The following is a 17,626-nucleotide window of genomic DNA, read 5'->3' on the forward strand; positions in this document are numbered from 1 at the left end:
TTCCACCCCTAAGAGGCCCCCAGGACTTGAAAGCAGGGACTCAAACAGATGCTTGGATGCCAGTGTTCATAGCAGCATTATTCCAAAACAGTCAAGAGGTGGAAACAACCCAGGGGTCCACCAACAGGTGCAGGGATGAACAAAACAGGCATACAATGGAATGTCTGTCAGAACAAGGGATGGAATTCCGATACATTGCACAATGCGGATGAGCCCTAAAAACATCGTGTCATATGAAATAAACCAGACACACAAAAATAAATATTGCACAGTTCCACTTGCATGAGTTACCAAGAATAGGCAAATTCGCAGAGCTGGGGAGAACAAAGGGTACCAGGGACTTGGAGGAGTGGAGAATGGGGAGTTAGTGTTTGATGGGTGCAGAGTTTCAGTTTTGCAAGGTGATGAGTTCTAGAGATGGATGGTGGCCCACCACTATGGAAGTACTTAATGCCACTGAACTCTGCAGTTAAAAATAGTGAAGAAGGTAAGTTTTATGTTCTCTGTAGTTTATCAAAACCAAAAAAAATAGAACTCTACAAGACTGGCCAGTGTCTTCCCCAATACACACGAGCCCCCAAATAGAGATCTTGGGTTTTTCTACAAAGTGATCCTAATGACCTACAGAATACACTCTTTTCTACCAGCTCCGTGTTTTGTGTTTTCTTTCTTCCCAAAGTTCTCTCGGCTAGGTCTGCTTTCGGGGATCGGACAGCCTGTCTCAGCACCCACATATACAGAGCTGAAATAATTCATGCTGTAGTCTCTCCAAGGGTTTTAACTTTATTAGACAACGTTGAAGAAGAGAACATCACAAAGGCAGTCCGAGAGCGGAAGGAGCAGAAAAGTGCAACTTAATGTAATTTACTGTGGAAAGGGCCAACCCAGTTAGTTTCAAAGGATGAAATTGCAAAGACAATTCTTTATAATGAGTACATTTTTAGTCGTTAAAAAGGAGTATCTTTGACCTTATCTCCCACTATTCTTGTCTGTATTGACTCTTCTTCAACCTTGCTGGTTGTGGTAGACCGAGCAGTGCCCCCCGCCACCCACACAGATGACCGTATCCTAAATCTCCCCCACCGTGCACATTTGTCATAACTGATGGACTTACATGGACAAGTCATCAGTTATCCAAAGTTCACAGTTCTCATTACTGCTCATTCTGGGGGCTGTACATTCTGTGCGTTTGGACAAATGCACAATGGCATGTATCCATCATTATGGTATCAAACAGAACAGTTGTGCTCCCTTTGAAATCCTCTGTGCTCCACCTACGCAGCCCTTCCTCCCAACCGGAGGCAACCACTGCCTTTTTTTGTTTTGTTTTGTTTTTAAACTGTCTCCATAGTTTTGGCTATTCCAAAATGTCATATAGTTGGAATCATAGTGTGTAGCCTTTGCAGATTGGCTTCTTTGACTTACTGATACAACCTTTAAGTTTCTTCCATGTCTTTTCATGGCTTCATAGCTCATTTCTTTTTTTTTTTTTTAAGATTTTATTTATTTATTTGACAGAGAGAAATCACAGGAGAGGCAGGCAGAGAGAGAGGAAGGGAAGCAGGATCTCCGCTGAGCAGAGAGCCCGATGTGGGACTCGATCCCAGGACCCTGAGATCATGACCTGAGCCGAAGGCAGCGGCTTAACCCACTGAGCCACCCAGGCGCCCCCCTAGTCCTATTCTTTTTTTTTTTTTCTTTAAAGATTCCATTTATTTATTTGACAGAGAGAGATCACAATAGGCAAAGAGGCAGGCAGAGAGAGTGAGAGGGAAGCAGGCTCCCCACTGAACAGAGAGCCCGATGTGGGGCTCGATCCCAGGACCCTGAGATCATGACCTGAGCTGAAGGCAGTGGCTTAACCCACTGAGCCACCCAGGTGCCCCCTGTATATCTTCTTTATTGGAGTGTCCCTTAGGGTCTTTGGCCATTTTTTACATTGGATTATTTTCTTATTGTTGAGTTTTAACTGTTCTTTGTATATTTTGGATCTTTATCACATGTGTATTTTGTAAATGTTTTCTCCCAGTCTGCAGCTTCTGTTTTCATCTCTTGAACTCTGTAGGAACGTGATGACATTTTTTCCCCTAGCTGTTCTTAGGGAACAGTTGTTGTGAATTAGGTGCCTGCCTTTCTTGCATTATATATGGACTGGAGATTATAAAACACTCCTGAAATCAGTGGGCTGAGGGATGAGAGGTGTGTTTAGCAATTTATAACATTTTTTTTAAAGATTTTATGTATTTATTTGACAGAGAGAGATCACAAGTAGGCAGAGAGGCAGGCAGAGAGAGAGGAGGAAGCAGGCTCCCTGCAGAGCAGAGAGCCTGATGCGGGGCTCGATCCCAGAACACTGAGATCATGACCTGAGCCGAAGGCAGCGGCTTAATCCACTGAGCCACCCAGGCGCTCCCGCAATTTATAACATTTTTGATGAAACACAATTTCATCAAATAAATTTAGCAATTTATAACATTTTTGATGAAACACAATTTCATGCCCAAGCGTCATAGAAAAATTGTCTAGAATCAAATGGCAGGAAGTCCAATTGACAATTAACAGAACTTCGAAAATTTTATCTTTCCTTGTTAGAAGCTCTGTCTAAGCTCAAATAAGGAAAACATAAATTGAAAATCACTCATTCCAAAACAAAACAAAAAAACCCTTATTCAAACTCAGAGAAAACATCCGGAAAGCAACGGTGTCAGAATGAAATTTCTAACAATCTCTTAACATTTTCATAATATTTAAAAATCTGGAAAACTTATTTTGATATGTTTGTGAGTTCTGTTGGTATAAATAAAGTGCATTGAATGTGTTCACTGGAAAATTTCACATCATGCAGTTTTAACAGGTGGATATTTATCCAGGGCTGTCCCTCCCCCTACCAGGAGGCATTTGGCAATGTCTGGGGACATTTTTGGTGGTCACCACTGGGAATGCATGCTGGTGGGTGGGACATCTAGTGGTCGGAGGCCAAGATACTGCTAAACATCCTGTAACCCCTGGTTTCATGAACAAGTTGCTGTTGTTCCTAACACAGTAAAATGTCTAATTAAAAAAAAATAAGTGTCATTTGTATGTGACTTGAAAGTGTCCCTTATACCAGTGGTGGGGACACATCTCTGGGAAACAGGCAACACCTTGGCTATGGCTTCTTAGAAAGCACTCAGTTAACGGTAGTTGGTTATCCACGGCTAAAATAGCTTGAGGAACTCTTCCTTGCCAAAGGGACCAGAATAGATTTATCTCTTTATATCTAGAATGGGGTTAGCTCCTCAGATTCTTTTTCCGTCCTTTGGGGGAGGGTTACGCATCATTCTTAAGGTACCACTAAGTCTGGTTTGAGTCTTGCAGCCTTTCCTTCCAGGGGTCTTGGAGGATCTCCACTTGCGTCATCCCTCAGTGGCCTGCGTGGAGGGCCATCGCATGCCTTCCATGTTCAAGTTTTGTCTATTTGCTGCCACATACCTCCTGCCCTCCCCTGTTGGGATTGCCCCCACGCTCTGTACTTCCCACTGCTACAGAAACTTCTCACAGTGTTTCACAATTGTCTGCCCACAGCCCCATGTCCCCACCGTACTCAGCCTTTGAAAATCGGACGAGAAGGGTGTCTTTTTCATTTTGGTACCTCCGGGGCTCGGCACCAGAGATGTTTTTTGGATGAATGAGTGGTCGGATGCAGGAATGTCATAGGGTCCTTCGTTCCGGCTCAGTTATGCTGGTGTTCTGCCAGAGTCCTCATTATGATAATCATCATGGATTCCTGTTCAGCATAGGAATGCTCATGGTTTCATTTTGTACAAGAACAAACATACAGTCTCAGTTTTCCTGTTTTTTTTTTTTTTAAAGATTTATTTATTTGAGAGAGAGAGACAGAAGGAGCAGAGGGAGAGGGAGAGAGAGAATCCTCAATCAGACTCCCTGCTGAGCACAGAGCCTGACGTGGGGCTTGATCCCAGGACCTGAGATCATGACCTGAGCCCAAATCAGGAGTCTGCTGCATAACAGACTGAGCCACACAGGCAGCCCTGTCTGTCTAGTTTTAATGACAGTTTTTTAAACAGATTATTCATTTATTTATTTCATGGTGGAGGGTGGGGAGAGACAGCGAGAGAGGGAACGCAAGCAGGGTCAGTGGGAGAGGGAGAAGCAGTCTTTCTCCTGAGCAGGGAGCCTGATGTGGGGCTTGATCCCAAGACTCTGGGAACATGACCTGAGCTGAAGGCAGATGCTTAACAACTGAGCCACCCAGGAGCCCCTTTTATGACAGTTCTATTTGGCAGTGTCTTATCCTTTTCTTTCCTGCATATCCACTCTTGGTCCCTTCTTATTTGCTCTCCCCATGCGCTTTCTGTGCAGCTACTACTCCTGAAAGAAAATTGGTAGAGTTAATGTGCTTTTTGGCTGTAGGTTTCTGTATTCATTTTATTTGTTCTTTATTCCCTGTCTTGTTTCACAAGGGATTTGCAGAGGCCGGTAATTGTTCTAAGGGGAAATTAGGATATCTAGGCAGGAATCGGGGCAGTGCGAAACAGTGCTGCTAACACCACATTCTAATTTAGGATGAACAAGTCCCAAGATTCTGGTAAAGGCTTCTATTTCTGACGTCAGGAAACTAACAGGTTTGGCTGGACTAGAAAAATCAGAATCCACCGTCAGACATTGCTGAAAGCGCTTATATCAAGTCAACAGCTGGTTACAACCCACCTTGCATCCCCCCTCACCTTGCCATCCCCGACATGTCATTCAAAAACATTTCTTAGTTTCGCTTGACGTCTTTGTGTACTGGGTCAGCCCTTGCAACATAACAAACGCAGAGGCTAGGAGAATTTCTAATGTCTTCTAAGAAGCAGGTTTTGTGTAAGACCAAAGTATTTGGAGTCAGTCCAGGAGTTCTAAACGCCATTCCACCACATAAAGTTGAATGCCCCCAAATGAGCCATTCTATTTCTCTCGGTTTCAGTTTTTCCATTTGTAAAATGTGGATTATAGTTCCTCTCTCTTAGGGTTGTGATAAGGACGAAATGAGATGAAGTGCTTGGGAGGGGAGGGGACTTAATAAACAGTAGCTCTCATTATCGTCCAGGGAGGAAGAGCAAGTTTATATTTGGGGGGAAAACTGGTATTCAGCAAGTCTGTCACTTTTTTTTACTGATGCACACATGTCTGCGTGCATGTGACCACACATCTCCAGTTCTGTCTAGTACAGGAATTAGAAGAGAACAGGAAAGACCGTCTCCTCCTTTACATTTTTCATATACATCAACAGAACATGTGTATAAATATGTGCACACCCAATTTAATAATTATGAAACAGACATCCATATTATTATCATCCTGGTTAAGAGACAGATCATAGCAGCACCCTGACACCTTGAATGGCCTCCATTTTAACCCCCCGGGGACCCACTCTCCTGACTTTTGCTTTCTTTATGGGTTTACCACCTGTATGGTTTTACCTCACTTTACATGGTTTTTGGTCTGCTTTTGAAATTTATATTAGTGAAATCATACTTTATTCTAATGTCATTTCCTTCATTCAACATTGCTTCTTTTCTTTCTTTCTTTCTCTCTTTCTTGTAAAGATTTATTTGCGAGAGAGAGACAGAGAGAGTACAAGCAGGGGGGGGAGGGGGAGGGAGAGGGAGAAGCAGACTGAATGCTGAGCTGGGAGTGGAAGGTGGAGGTGGGATTTGATCCCAGGACCTGGAGATCATGACCTAAGCTGAAGGCAGACGCTTAATCACCTGAGCCACCCAGGTGCCCCTTTCCAGCATTGTTTCAAAACTCACATGTCATTGTGTTTAGGTGTATTTATTTTCATTACTGTATGAAAACACCGCAGTATTTAAAAAAATGATACGTTGTTCTGCTGATAGACATTTGCGTTGCCTTCAGGCTTCTTCTTTTTTTTTGCCATTATGTCATACAATACTGTTTGTACATTCTTGTACATGTGAGCCATAGAATGTATTTATCTTCAGTTTTACCAAATAGAGCCAAACTTTTTTCAAGACTGTACTGATTTATAGTCCCATCAGCTCTGTATGAATGACTGAGGCTCCACATCTCCGAAAAACAGATCTTCCCCACCCCTTTCTTTGGGGGGACGGGGGCGGTGAGCATTATATCTCGTTGCGGTTTTATTTTTCTCATTTCGTGATTAGGTATGAGGTTGAGCACCTTTGTATACGTTTGTGGGCCATATCGATTTCCTCTTTAGTGAAGTGCCCATTTAAAATCTCCTGCGTTTAGTTGATTTTAAAATGTCCTTTCAGACAATCTCAATACGTTCACCTACGGGTCGCTGGGCAATCAGCCCGCAGGTGCAGTAACCGAGGCAGGTTGGCAGTTCGGGCTCGAAACATTTCCTGCCCCAGCTGCAGCAGAGAACAAGCCGATTTCCCCCAAATGACGAGTGCTTCGATTTTAGCCCGGTTTGAGGAGCAAGAAGACCAGGGCGGCCTGGCTGCCTTCCTCCTCTCAGGTGGCCATGAAAGCAGAGGACAGCGCCCTGCCGTCCCCAGGGATCCTGGACACCAACAGACGCGTCCTGAAGCGAAGCGTCCTGCTTAACCGCCAATTTCAAACTTCCAGGAGCTGCCCTGCGGGGTTTGTCCCTCCCGGTTTTCCATTGGTCACGAGTCAGAGGAGGAAACAATCTGATTGGTTCTCCCTTTCACTTCCTCTGTCCCTTTAAGGACTTGGGTGGGGCTCGGTTGGGACGCGGCGGGTCGTTTTAAGAGCGGACACTCTGATTGGTCTAGACAGGCCTGAGCCCCGCCCATGGTGTTTGCCGGGTTCAAACGCGGCGGCGGGAGGCGCGGGGTGGAGCAGAGCGCGGACCGGCCGGGTCGGCGGAGCGTGAGTCCAAACCCCGCAAGCGCATTTCTCCCTCACCCCCCTCTGCGAGGCCCGGGGCAGGGCCGCCTCCACCCACACCAGTCCCGGCTCTCCCTCCCGTTGCGGGGGGTGCGGTGGTGCAGCCCCCAAAGTTGCCGGGGGCCGGAGGGTTTTCCCAGGTCCTCCTCCAAGAGAGCCTCAAGGTCTGTAGGTGGTGTCCGGGGCAGGAGGAATTGTTCCCTTCTTAAACCTGCAGGGGGTCCCCTGTGTGTTCCGCCTTCCCTCTTTGCCTGTCAGCATTACCCTCTGGCGGAGTGCGGCAGCTCCCTGTTACCCGTGTTGTGCGTCTCGGTGCCGTCGGTCACCTCCCGCTTCCCGCGTCGTTCCCTCTGCTCCAGCCCCTCTCGTCTCCCTGCTATTGTCCGAGAAGGCCAGGTCCTGCCTCAGAGCCCAGCCCTGGCTGTTCCCTCTGCGCGGCACACGTTTCCTGCCTCCCCCGCCCATCAGCAAGGATTACTGTTTACCCGCTTCAGATCTGGCTTCAAGTGTTGCCTTCTCCGTGAAGTCACTCCGAGTGCGCCGTTAAACACACACCAGTTGCTCCTCCCTTGCTCTCTCTCTTTTAACCTTATAGTACATATTACTTTCCTATCTACCGTGTAATTCTCTTTTTTCTATCATTCATTCCATAAGTATTAGCCCTGCTGTGTGGCGGGCTGGGTCTCCGCCCTTGTGGAACTTACAGTCTCGGTGGAGCAGATAATAAATTGATTTGTAAGAGAATACGTCAGAAATGCGTATGACCTCTTGTTGCAGTGAGTAAAGATCTGTTTTTTAATGTCCATTGCCAGCCTGAACTTCCCAAGTTCCGTTTTGTGGCGGCTGGTTTTCACCTCCCTATCCCTGACATCTTTGAGGAAGATCAGGATCTTTCAAGTGCTTCCTCCTCAGTTTGGCAGCACACACTTGACCTTCTCCTGTATCTCTTCATCACTGGAGAGATGCTGAAGTTCAAATATGGAGCGCGGAATCTGCTGGACGCTGGTGCTGCTGAACCCATTGCCACCCGGGCCTCCAGGCTGAATCATTTCTTCCAGGTAACAGGCTGCCAACTCTGTTCACCTGTGTTTGTTTCCCTGGAACCTCCTTGTCACTTTTATTCTTATTATAGGACTGAGGCTAATCTTCTAGGGGAAATCCTATTTGGTGTTTTATACTTGCTGATAGTATTGGAAAAAGGAGCCACTGTACAGACAGAGGAGTAGATAGCCAACCTTGTCCTTGAAGGGAGATTTTTTTTTTTAAGCATTTCTCCCACTTTACTTATCTGTACTACGGTTTGCCCTTTGTTAAAGAAAAACAGACAAAGGCATTCTTTCGGCAAATTGCTATAGATATAATCCTATTTCTTTGGTTGAAGAGATTTTTTTTTTAAAGATTTTTAATTTATTCATTTGACTGGGGGGGGGTGCGGGGAGAAGGGGTAGGCAGAGGGAGAGGCAGGCTCCCTGCTGACAAGTGAGCCCAAACCGGGACTCCATCCTGGACCCTGGGATCATGACCTGAGTTGAAGGCAGACACTTAACCGACTGAGACACTTGGACGCCCTCTTCAAGAGATCTTTATTTAAAACAAAACCCCCCAAAAACAATTTGGTAAATACCCACATCTGTGAAACCCATATTCCGCTCAAGATAAAGAACCTTTCTATTTCTATGGCTGCAGAAGTGTTTCAGGTCAGGGAGTAGTTTCCAAGCAGATTTCTAATTCTTTGTTTTTGATGTAGATGAAACATTGTTGATGTAGAGATCCTTGTTTGACTTATATAACCACAAGTCAGGGGAGCAATCCAGATAGTGGTAAGGATTTGGGTTTGAATCCTGGCCCCAGCACTTGTTGGCTGTGTTACCTTAGGTGACTCGGTTGACTTCTCTGCATCCATTTGCCACTCTTTCAAACAGAGGTTATAGCACCAAATTCATAGGGTTATCATGAGGTGAAATGAGATACTTTATGTAAAGCACTTAGCTTCTTGCTTAGCTCTTGGTAAACCACTGGTTATAAATGGTAACTATTATTAATGCTAAGTGTAGAAATAATACTAATTATAATAATGATAAATTTAGGGGCATCTGGGTGGCTCAGTGGGTTAAAGCCTCTGCCTTCAGCTCAGGTCATGATACCAGGGTTCTGGGATCGGGTCCCACATCGGGCTCTCTGCGGGGAGCCTGCTTCCCCCTCTCTCTCTGCCTGCCTCTCTGCCTACTTGTGATCTCTCTCTCTCTCAAGTGAATAAATAAAATCTTTAAAAAAATGATAAATTTATGTTGACTTAGCAGTAATTATATTTAGGAAGGTATTTATGCAAGGATACCTGTATGATAAATACTGATACTTTCTTGGTAACTCCCCCCACCCCACCCCACCCAAAATACTGGTATTGAGGAATGTTCAAACAGATCAGAATGGAAACAGATTGAAAGCTTAGGTTGGTTGTTCTGTGGGACCACTTCTATCGCCATTTTAAGTCATAAGACATTTTTCACAAATGAATAATTTGTTCCTAATGCTAGCTAGCTGACCGGAGTGCTGCCGTGTTTTATCCCCTTTAGGTTTTATTGCAAAACTTTTTTGACTTATTACAAAATTGGCTAAAGGCATATAATGTGCTCCTTATGTAATAATTGTGGCTTCCAGTGTGCTGGGTACAGAGCCAGCATGCTCCTGATTATCTCACTTCAGCTCCGTAACAGATGTGAGGACTTTTCTTATTTACATTTTAAAAAGGAAGAGAAAGGGGCGCCTGGGGCGCCTGGGTGGCTCAGAGGGTTAAAGCCTCTGCCTTTGGCTCAGGTCATGATCCCAGGGTCCTGGGATGGAGTCCCCCATTGGGCTCCCTGCTCAGCGTGGAGCCTGCTTCCCCCCTCTCTCTGCCTGCCTCTCTGCCTACTTGTGATCTCTGTCTGTCAAATAAATAAATAAAATCTTAAAAAAAAAAAGGGAAGAGACAGATATTGAGGGAAGCAAGGACTTGCTCAGGATCACGTAGCTTGTAAATGACAGAGCCAGGCTCCAATTATATTCTGACAACAGAGGCTGGGCACGTAACCATTGGCAAGACTGCCAGCGTGTGTCAGAATTTATTAAGTGTGTATTATATTTAAATGTCATTATACAGCAAGAGTTGTGGGTAAATCCCCAGTTCATCTCTTTTGCACGATGAGTTCTTCCGTGTGCCCAGGAAAGCTATTATGTGCTAGTGTAGCATACGCCAACATTTGCCTAACCGGGTATGGATACTGGTCTTTCCCTGTATCATACTGTTTTATTTTTATTTATTCATTTAAAGATTTTGTTTATTTATTTGACAGACAGATCACAAGTAGGCAGAGAGGCAGGCAGAGAGAGAGGGGGAGGCAAGCTCCCTGCTGAGCAGAGAGCCTGATGCGGGGCTCCATCCCAGGACCCTGGGATCATGACCTGAGCTAAAGGCAGAGGCTTTAACCCACTGAGCCAGCCAGGCACCCCTCTAATACTGTTTTAATGAGGTTTAGATAGAGTAGTGATTTTGTTTTCCATGCAGGGAAGTACTTTGGATGGAGTCTTAATTTCTACATTGTACTTGACTTCCCAACGAGTTTTGTGTGCAGTGGTCAGAAGACATTTAGATTTTTTGAGCCAGGAAAATTTCACAAATTTGTTAGGCCAACATAGGCTTTTTTATTTTGCCAAGGAAGGGATGTAAGAAGGATGTAACAAAACCGATATAGAGAAAAGCCTATTATTTTCTGGTCCTTTCATTTCATAAAGAAGGGACATTTTTAAGAAACACCAACAGAGGAAGGACATGATTTTAGAATAAAAGATCACTTTATTTTTTTTTTTAAGATTTTATTTATTTATTTGACAGAGAGACAGCGAGAGGGGAGTACAAAACAGGGGGAGTGGGAGAGGGAGAAGCAGGCTTCCCACTGAGCAGAGAGCTGGATGCAGGGTTCCATCCCAGGACCTTGGGATCATGACTGAGCTGAAGGCAGCCGCTTAACTGTAACCACTGAGCCACCAGGCACCCCTACAGATCACTTTAGATTTGAGTGTATTTATCTTTTTAGACCAGTCATCACGTGGCATTCACTTTTTCTCATTTTGTGGCAGACCCGAGCACTTGGTGAAGTGTCAGTACTGTATGTGGGAACTGTTGCTTTAGTTAGTCTGAACTCAGTAAAGATCAAATGAGCAAAGACTTACTATTTTTCAGAATTTGTTGCAGAACCTTAACTAAAGGGAAAGCTATGGGGGCTTGTGACCCAATGCCTCGCATACCTGGCTGAGGCTTAAATCTCTTGGTGAGCTTGTTAAGAAAACAGATTCTCAGTGACAATCTGGAAAGTTCTAGTTCAGTAGGCCAGGGATAGCACCAGAGACTTGTTGTTTTTCAGCTAAGATCTTCAGTTGATTCAAATGTAGCCAGCCGGTTCGGTTCTAGTGTCTGGTGCTGTGTACAAAACCACTCACAAAGTTGAAAGCAGCAGTGATTTATTTTTTTCTTACGATTCTGTGGGTGGTTTGGATTCCGCTATGTAGTTCTTTTGTTCCACCTTGTGATATCAGCTGGGGTCACTGAAGGGGCCATATTGTGTTGGGAGCTTGGCTGGGGCTGGAACATCTGGGTGCTGACTGCTGGCTGGGGCATCTCAGTGTTCCTCCAGCTGACTTCTCTATGAGGTCTTTCATTAGCCAGTAGTCTAATCCAGGCCTTGTAACTTTCTTCTCTAAATAATAAATATTTTTAGGCTTTGGGAGTAGCTGCAGCTATTCATCTCTGCCATCATAGCACAAAAGCAGCCACAAACAATAGGTCAATGAATGGGTATGGCTGTGTTCCAATAAAACTTTATTTATAAAAACGGATGGGGGGGGCCACAGTGGCCAATGGGCTATAGTTTGCTGACCCCTGGTCTAGCCTAGGCTTTTTTACATGGCGACTGGCTTCCCAAAAGAGCAAAAGCAGAAGCTGCTACGTTCCTTTAGACCTCTGCCCTCACAGTGTCACTTGTGCCACCTGGTGCTTGAAGCAAGTACGGAGACAGCACAGATTCAATGGGACGCCGGCTGTGGACGGGAGTGGTGGCAAGCACCTACAGAGTCACGGGCCTTTGCAGAGATACCTCCACACAGTCCATAGCCTGGCACATGGACTTCATTGTGCTAGACCAGAGGGAGCAAACTCATGTCTTTGTGGGTCAGGCAGTGACTATGATTGAGTCACATGGGTCAGGTGGAAGACGGGGAGTCACATCTGCAATGAACTACAGACCACATTCACTACCCAGATGGCCAGCCTCACTCAGCCACAGCTCAGCATCACCAGGCAGGAATGTGGGGCAATGCGGCTCCATTCTCCAGTGTTTCAGAAGAACTCCCAAACTCCACCCTCTCTTTAGGGTAAAATTTCCTGATTTTTCAATGTTGAGAGATAATTCAAGTTCTTTTAAATGCTGCAGGCCCACCAAAACCTGTCTGTGGCTTAGATATAATCTGCCAGTCCAGATCATGAATCAATTCAGCTTTAGTATGATCACTCCGTCCATACTGTTCTAGATTGTTCGAGTGAATGGAAGAAACCATGGTTATATTAACAAACCTCTGGGCCCACTTGAAACCAGTAGCAGTCACAGTGTCATGTTGTAGAGACATGGAAATATTTCAGAACCAGCAGGGTCCAGAGTAAATGTTCCCATGAGCCTCAGACTGTTAAGAAAGAAGGACCCTGGGCACCTAGGTGGCTCAGTCAGTTAAGTGTCTGCCTTTGGCTCAGGTCATGATCTCAGGGTCCTGGGATCTAGTCCCACATTGTGCAGGTGGGGGGAGGGGGGTGTGGTTCTTGCTCATCTGGGCATCTGCTTCTTCTGACCCTCCCTCCCTTCCCCCCCAACCCTGGCTCATTCTCGCTCCCTCTCAAAAATTTAAAAAAAAAAAAAGGAAAGAAAAAAGGGCCTTTTCTTATTAATGGCATGCTTATGAAGTTTCCTCCCCAGGTGCTGGTGGAAGGAACCCACGGTAATGGAATCTTAGGAGCGATAACGTAATGACTCTCAATTGATGTCGCTTTAAAGAACTAAGCCCCAGAATTGTGCTGTTAGCATGTGTCGTGAGCAGTTAGAGTTGGTGGCTTGTAATTTACTCTGCGTGGATGTTATTGATCAAAGCTTTTCATTATTGACAGTGTCTCCATCTGCTGTTTGCTGTTTTTAGGGGAAACCACCCTTTCTGACTCAACAGCAGATGTCTCCGCTTTCCCGAGAAGGGATATTAGATGCCCTCTTCGTTCTCTTTGGAGAATGCAGTCAGCCTGCTCTGATGAAGATCAAGCACGTGAGCAACTTTGTCCGGAAGTGTAAGTGTGGAGAACTTTTTCTTGAAAACTCTTCTGCTAGACAAAACTGCAGGGATGCTGGAGGCCAAATGAGTTAGTGGTCAGTGGTCTGCTCGGAGGAAGACAGACCCAGTTTCAAGGTCAGTTCCCACCTGCTGCAGCTGGGAGCCAGGTAAGCCAGGTCTCTCAGTTGCAGGTGACAGTCAACTTTAGCTTAGGCCAAAAAGTGAACTTATGGCTTCCTGAAACAGAAATCCAGGGTTGGGTTAAGCTTTCTGTATGGCTGGATCCAGAGTCTTAAATGATGTTCTCTGGTTCCATCCTTATACCCACTCAGAGCTGATAATCTAGCTGGCATAACAAATAGCGCTTAGGACCCACAGTATTTAATTTTAATAAATTGAACTTTTCATTAGTTTAATTTAATTTTCTTTAAGATAAAAATATGATTGTAATAACGTATAATGATTTAAGGTTACATGCATCTTTATGTCCGTGTCACCGTATAATTTTTGACTTTTTTTTTAAGTAGTTTTTTTTTTCCCCTCAAGTAGGCTCCATACCTAGCATGGAGCCCTACCCAGGGCTTGAACTCATAATCCTGCGATTAAGACCTGAGCTGAGATCAAGAGTCAGATGCTTACCTGACTGAGCCACCCCGGCGTCCCTTGATTTTTTTTTTTTTTTTTTTTTTTTAAATGGAGGAAGGTGCTGATGAAGGCAGACATACCTAGGGCCTATGAAAGGTATAGATCGGCTCTGCGGGGGGCAGTTAGCTGCTAATGTCTGTGTCCCAGTTTTGTATTTGATTACCTTACATCAGTGTTTTCCAACCAGTGGTGATTTTGCTCCCCTCTGGACTCGGCAACATCTGGAGATATTTTTGGTTGTCACAGCTACTGGCATCTAATGGGTGAAGCCAGAGATGATGCTAACGCTTCCTGCGATGACAGGATAGCCACCACAGCATAGAAATATCTGGCCCCAAATTTCAGTAATGCCAAGCGTGAGAAACCCTCCCTTATATGACCTTGATGTGTAACCAAGCCCCCGGAACTGTAGTGGCCTCAAACAGTAATCACTGTATTACCTCTCGTGAATCTGTGGGTTGATGGGGCTCAGCTGAAGACTTTTCCTCTCCATGTGACTGGCTAAGAGTGGCTAAGATTGCAGGCGCCCAGGACTCTCCTGGTCTAGAACGTCCAAGATGGCCGCTCCGTATCTGGCAGGCTGCCTGGAAGACCGGACTCAGCTGGGGCTCTGGGATGACTGAGCCTCTCCCTGTCTCTGTGAAGTCTCAGGGCGTCCTGCTCTCCACATGGCTTCTCCACGTGGTCTCTCCATCAAGGTTCAGCCAACTATAGCCTTTTTTTTTTTTTTTTTTAAGATTTTTATTTATTTATTTGACAGATCACAAGTAGGCAGAGAGGCAGGCAGAGAGAGAGAAGGGAGGAAGCAGGCTCCCTGCTGAGCAGAGAGCCCGATGCGGGGCTCGATCCCAGGACCCTGAGATCATGACCTGAGCCGAAGGCAGAGGCTTTAACCACTGAGCCACCCAGGCGCCCCCAACTATAGCCTTTTTAACATTTTTTTTTTTTAAGATTTTATTTATTTATTTGAGAGAGTGACAGTGAGAGAGAGCATGAGAGGTGACAGGTCAGAGGGAGAAGCAGACTCCCCATGGAGCTGGGAGCCCGATGCGGGACTTGATCCTGGGACTCCGGGATCATGATCCAAGCCGAAGACAGTCGCTTAACCAACTGAGCCACCCAGGCGCCCTGGAAACAAAGTTTTAATGGACCGTGTTAGCCATGCCCATTTGTTTATGTACTTTCCGTGGCCGCTTTCTCTTGACGTGGACTTGGAGTCGTGGTGTCTGCGACCACGTGGCCTACAAAGCCTAAAATTATTTACGCTCTGGCCCTTCAAGGAAAAAGTTGCCGACCTCTGATCTACCTGGTCCCTTTAGCAGAGACGTCGACATCTTATGTGGCAGTTCAGGGTTTCCAAAAGCACTAAAGTGCAAGCTGCCAGGACTTCTTAGGGCTGAAGTGTGGAAGGGACGGAGGGTCTCTTTGGCCTCATTCTGTTGTTTGAAGCGAGTCATAGGGCCGCCCAGATTCCATGTGCCCCAGAACTACACAAGTGAATTCTAGGAGGCGTGTGATTCATTGGGCACCATCTTTGGGACTGGCTACCATGCCCTGTGCAACGTTTCTCTAATTAGGTCTGCTCTGGGTCATCTGCCTACCCCTTGAGCAGGCACTGGGCCAGGATGCGAAGTGTGATGGGCCTCCTCTGGGTACCCAGGGGTTCAGGGCACCCTGATCACCTCGGTCTCATGGAATGGGGGGAATGTGCAACTATCCAAAGGAGCTGGGAGTTTTGAGTAGCTAAAATCGTCATATGGCCACCACAATGACCTTTGGGATTTACCTGTACCTCGTCTCTTCTGTGTCCTTATCTGCAAGATGGGGAAAATAATATTTAAGAAGGCTGTGCGGGGACTGAATGGATTAGGGCTCAGACCAGGCTTATGTTGCCTGACACATCAGAGGTAATAAATGTTAACCCAATAGTGGTAGCTGTCAACCTGAACATATATTTAATATGTTGGGTGTCTTTAATTTTAAAACGTACTCGGGTCCTTTTCTTTATTCCATATCTGTTTGAATAGACTCCCACCTTATTTTCTTGAGTATTTAAATTTTTAAGTAGGGAGTGGTAGGGGAGGGGAAATACGGAGACAGACTAATTTATCAAGCCACCTACAGGCACTTTCCTCAGTCTGGAGTCTGTCCCCTGGTTATTTTATTTTTTTATTGTTAATTTTTACTCTTTAAAACATTTTATGTATTTATTTAGAGAGCACGTGAGCACAAGAAGATACAGAGAGAATCACAAGCAAACTCCCCACTGAGCAAGGAGCCCGACAGGGGGCTCGATCCCATGACCTGGAGATCATGACCTGAGCTGAAATCCAGAGTCCGGATGTTTAATCAACTGAGCCACCCAGGCGCCCCTGCCCTCTGCTTCCTTTAAAGTAGTGGATCTTCTAAATTCCTTCAGTAATCCAGGGACTTAGGCTTAGTGAAATGTAGGTTTTTCTAATAGAATTCTCTTGCAAGGAATTGTTTTGTATTTTTGAAGAGGCTTCCTGGCGAGTAAGGCCGAGAGGCTGTGATTGTAAAAGAGTAATTATATTAGTATGGCTGGTTGTGTGTGTGTGTGTGTGTGTGTGTGTGTGTGTGTGTTTTCCTTTTCGGGTTTCTGTTTTGGAACGCAAGCTTCACTTTCACATGGGAAAAAGGGCCCAGCAGCTGCTACTGCGGGAGTTTCTTGCATCTTGTCATAGAGATGGAGATTTTCTTTGGGGGCTGCCGGGGATAACCAGACGGAAAGTATAGCCCTGAAGAGGTGTCCCAGCCTTGAGCCAAAGGAGGGTGGGGAGCAGGGAACTTGGATCTGGGAACCAGGGAAGAGATTTTTGTTTCTTAATTACTGCTCTATACCCAGTGCTTAAAACCATGTCTGGCACATGGTAGATGTTCAGTAAATATTGGTCAAATGACTGTATTGCCAAGTGAACCAAGTGGGAAAACCTTAAGCATTGTATTATAGAATTTGTATAAAAATAAACATATTAAACATGCAAAGTGTTAATAACTGTTGAAATTGGACTGTTCTTTGATTTGACAGTAGCTGCGATCCTATGCGCTTTCAGCGGCATTTACTGTAGGCAAGAGCTTCTGTATGTTCACAACTGTAGTACTTACAGGTGAATTCTAATGTTAAGAATTTTTTCTTCCTAATTATAAACAGGACACAAAGTTAAAAAAAAGGTCAGAATGAGAGACTATCCCTCAAAATCTCCTCTGTCTGTGATAACCACTGTTACTAGTTTGGTGCATAATATTGCAATTTTGGGGGGTCCTTATAAAATATTTATTATAGAAATTCTCAAGCATGTCCCAAGGTAAAGAGAATACCGTGTAATGAACTCCTGTGTACCAGGCAACCCTCTGTAGCAATCAAGCAGCCCTTTCCATGTATGTTCTAACATCACTCTAGTTTCATTGTACACAAAACGGATCGTATGTCTGTAATATTTTGCTACTAGCTTTGCTCACTCAGCAATATATTTGCTCAACAAATATTTACGGAGCAGTTGCTTTGTGCCAGATTCTGTTTTGGGGACTGGGTTTACAGCGGCGATCAAAACAGAAGAAAATCCCTGTCCTTAAAGAATATTCTCACGGAGATGGAGCTACTTTATGTGCCTAATATTCTTCTATGTGGGTGGACTTTAGGTTGATTCCACTTTCCTGTTGATGGATCTTTAGGTCATTTATTTCTCCCTCCCTCCCTCCCTTCCTTAGATTTTAGTTACTTGAGAGAGAGAGA

The 17,626-nt window shown here is 45.1% G+C and overlaps 1 protein-coding gene across 2 annotated transcripts in view; it reads left to right on the top strand.

The window, feature by feature from the left end:
- The first annotated feature begins 6,848 nt into the window (after positions 1-6,848).
- Positions 6,849-17,626, top strand: part of CIT (citron rho-interacting serine/threonine kinase) — a 164,745-nt gene continuing 153,967 nt past the window's right edge. For both annotated transcript variants that reach the window (XM_046024531.1, XM_046024532.1), the window contains exons 1-3: positions 6,849-7,049; positions 7,698-7,943; positions 13,102-13,243. In XM_046024531.1, the coding sequence (XP_045880487.1) occupies positions 7,848-7,943; positions 13,102-13,243 (238 nt within the window). In that variant the 5' untranslated portion in view covers positions 6,849-7,049; positions 7,698-7,847. The remainder of the gene's footprint in view (positions 7,050-7,697; positions 7,944-13,101; positions 13,244-17,626) is intronic.

This window comes from Meles meles, chromosome 12, assembly GCF_922984935.1.
Source record: "Meles meles chromosome 12, mMelMel3.1 paternal haplotype, whole genome shotgun sequence".
Lineage (NCBI taxonomy): Eukaryota > Metazoa > Chordata > Mammalia > Carnivora > Mustelidae > Meles > Meles meles.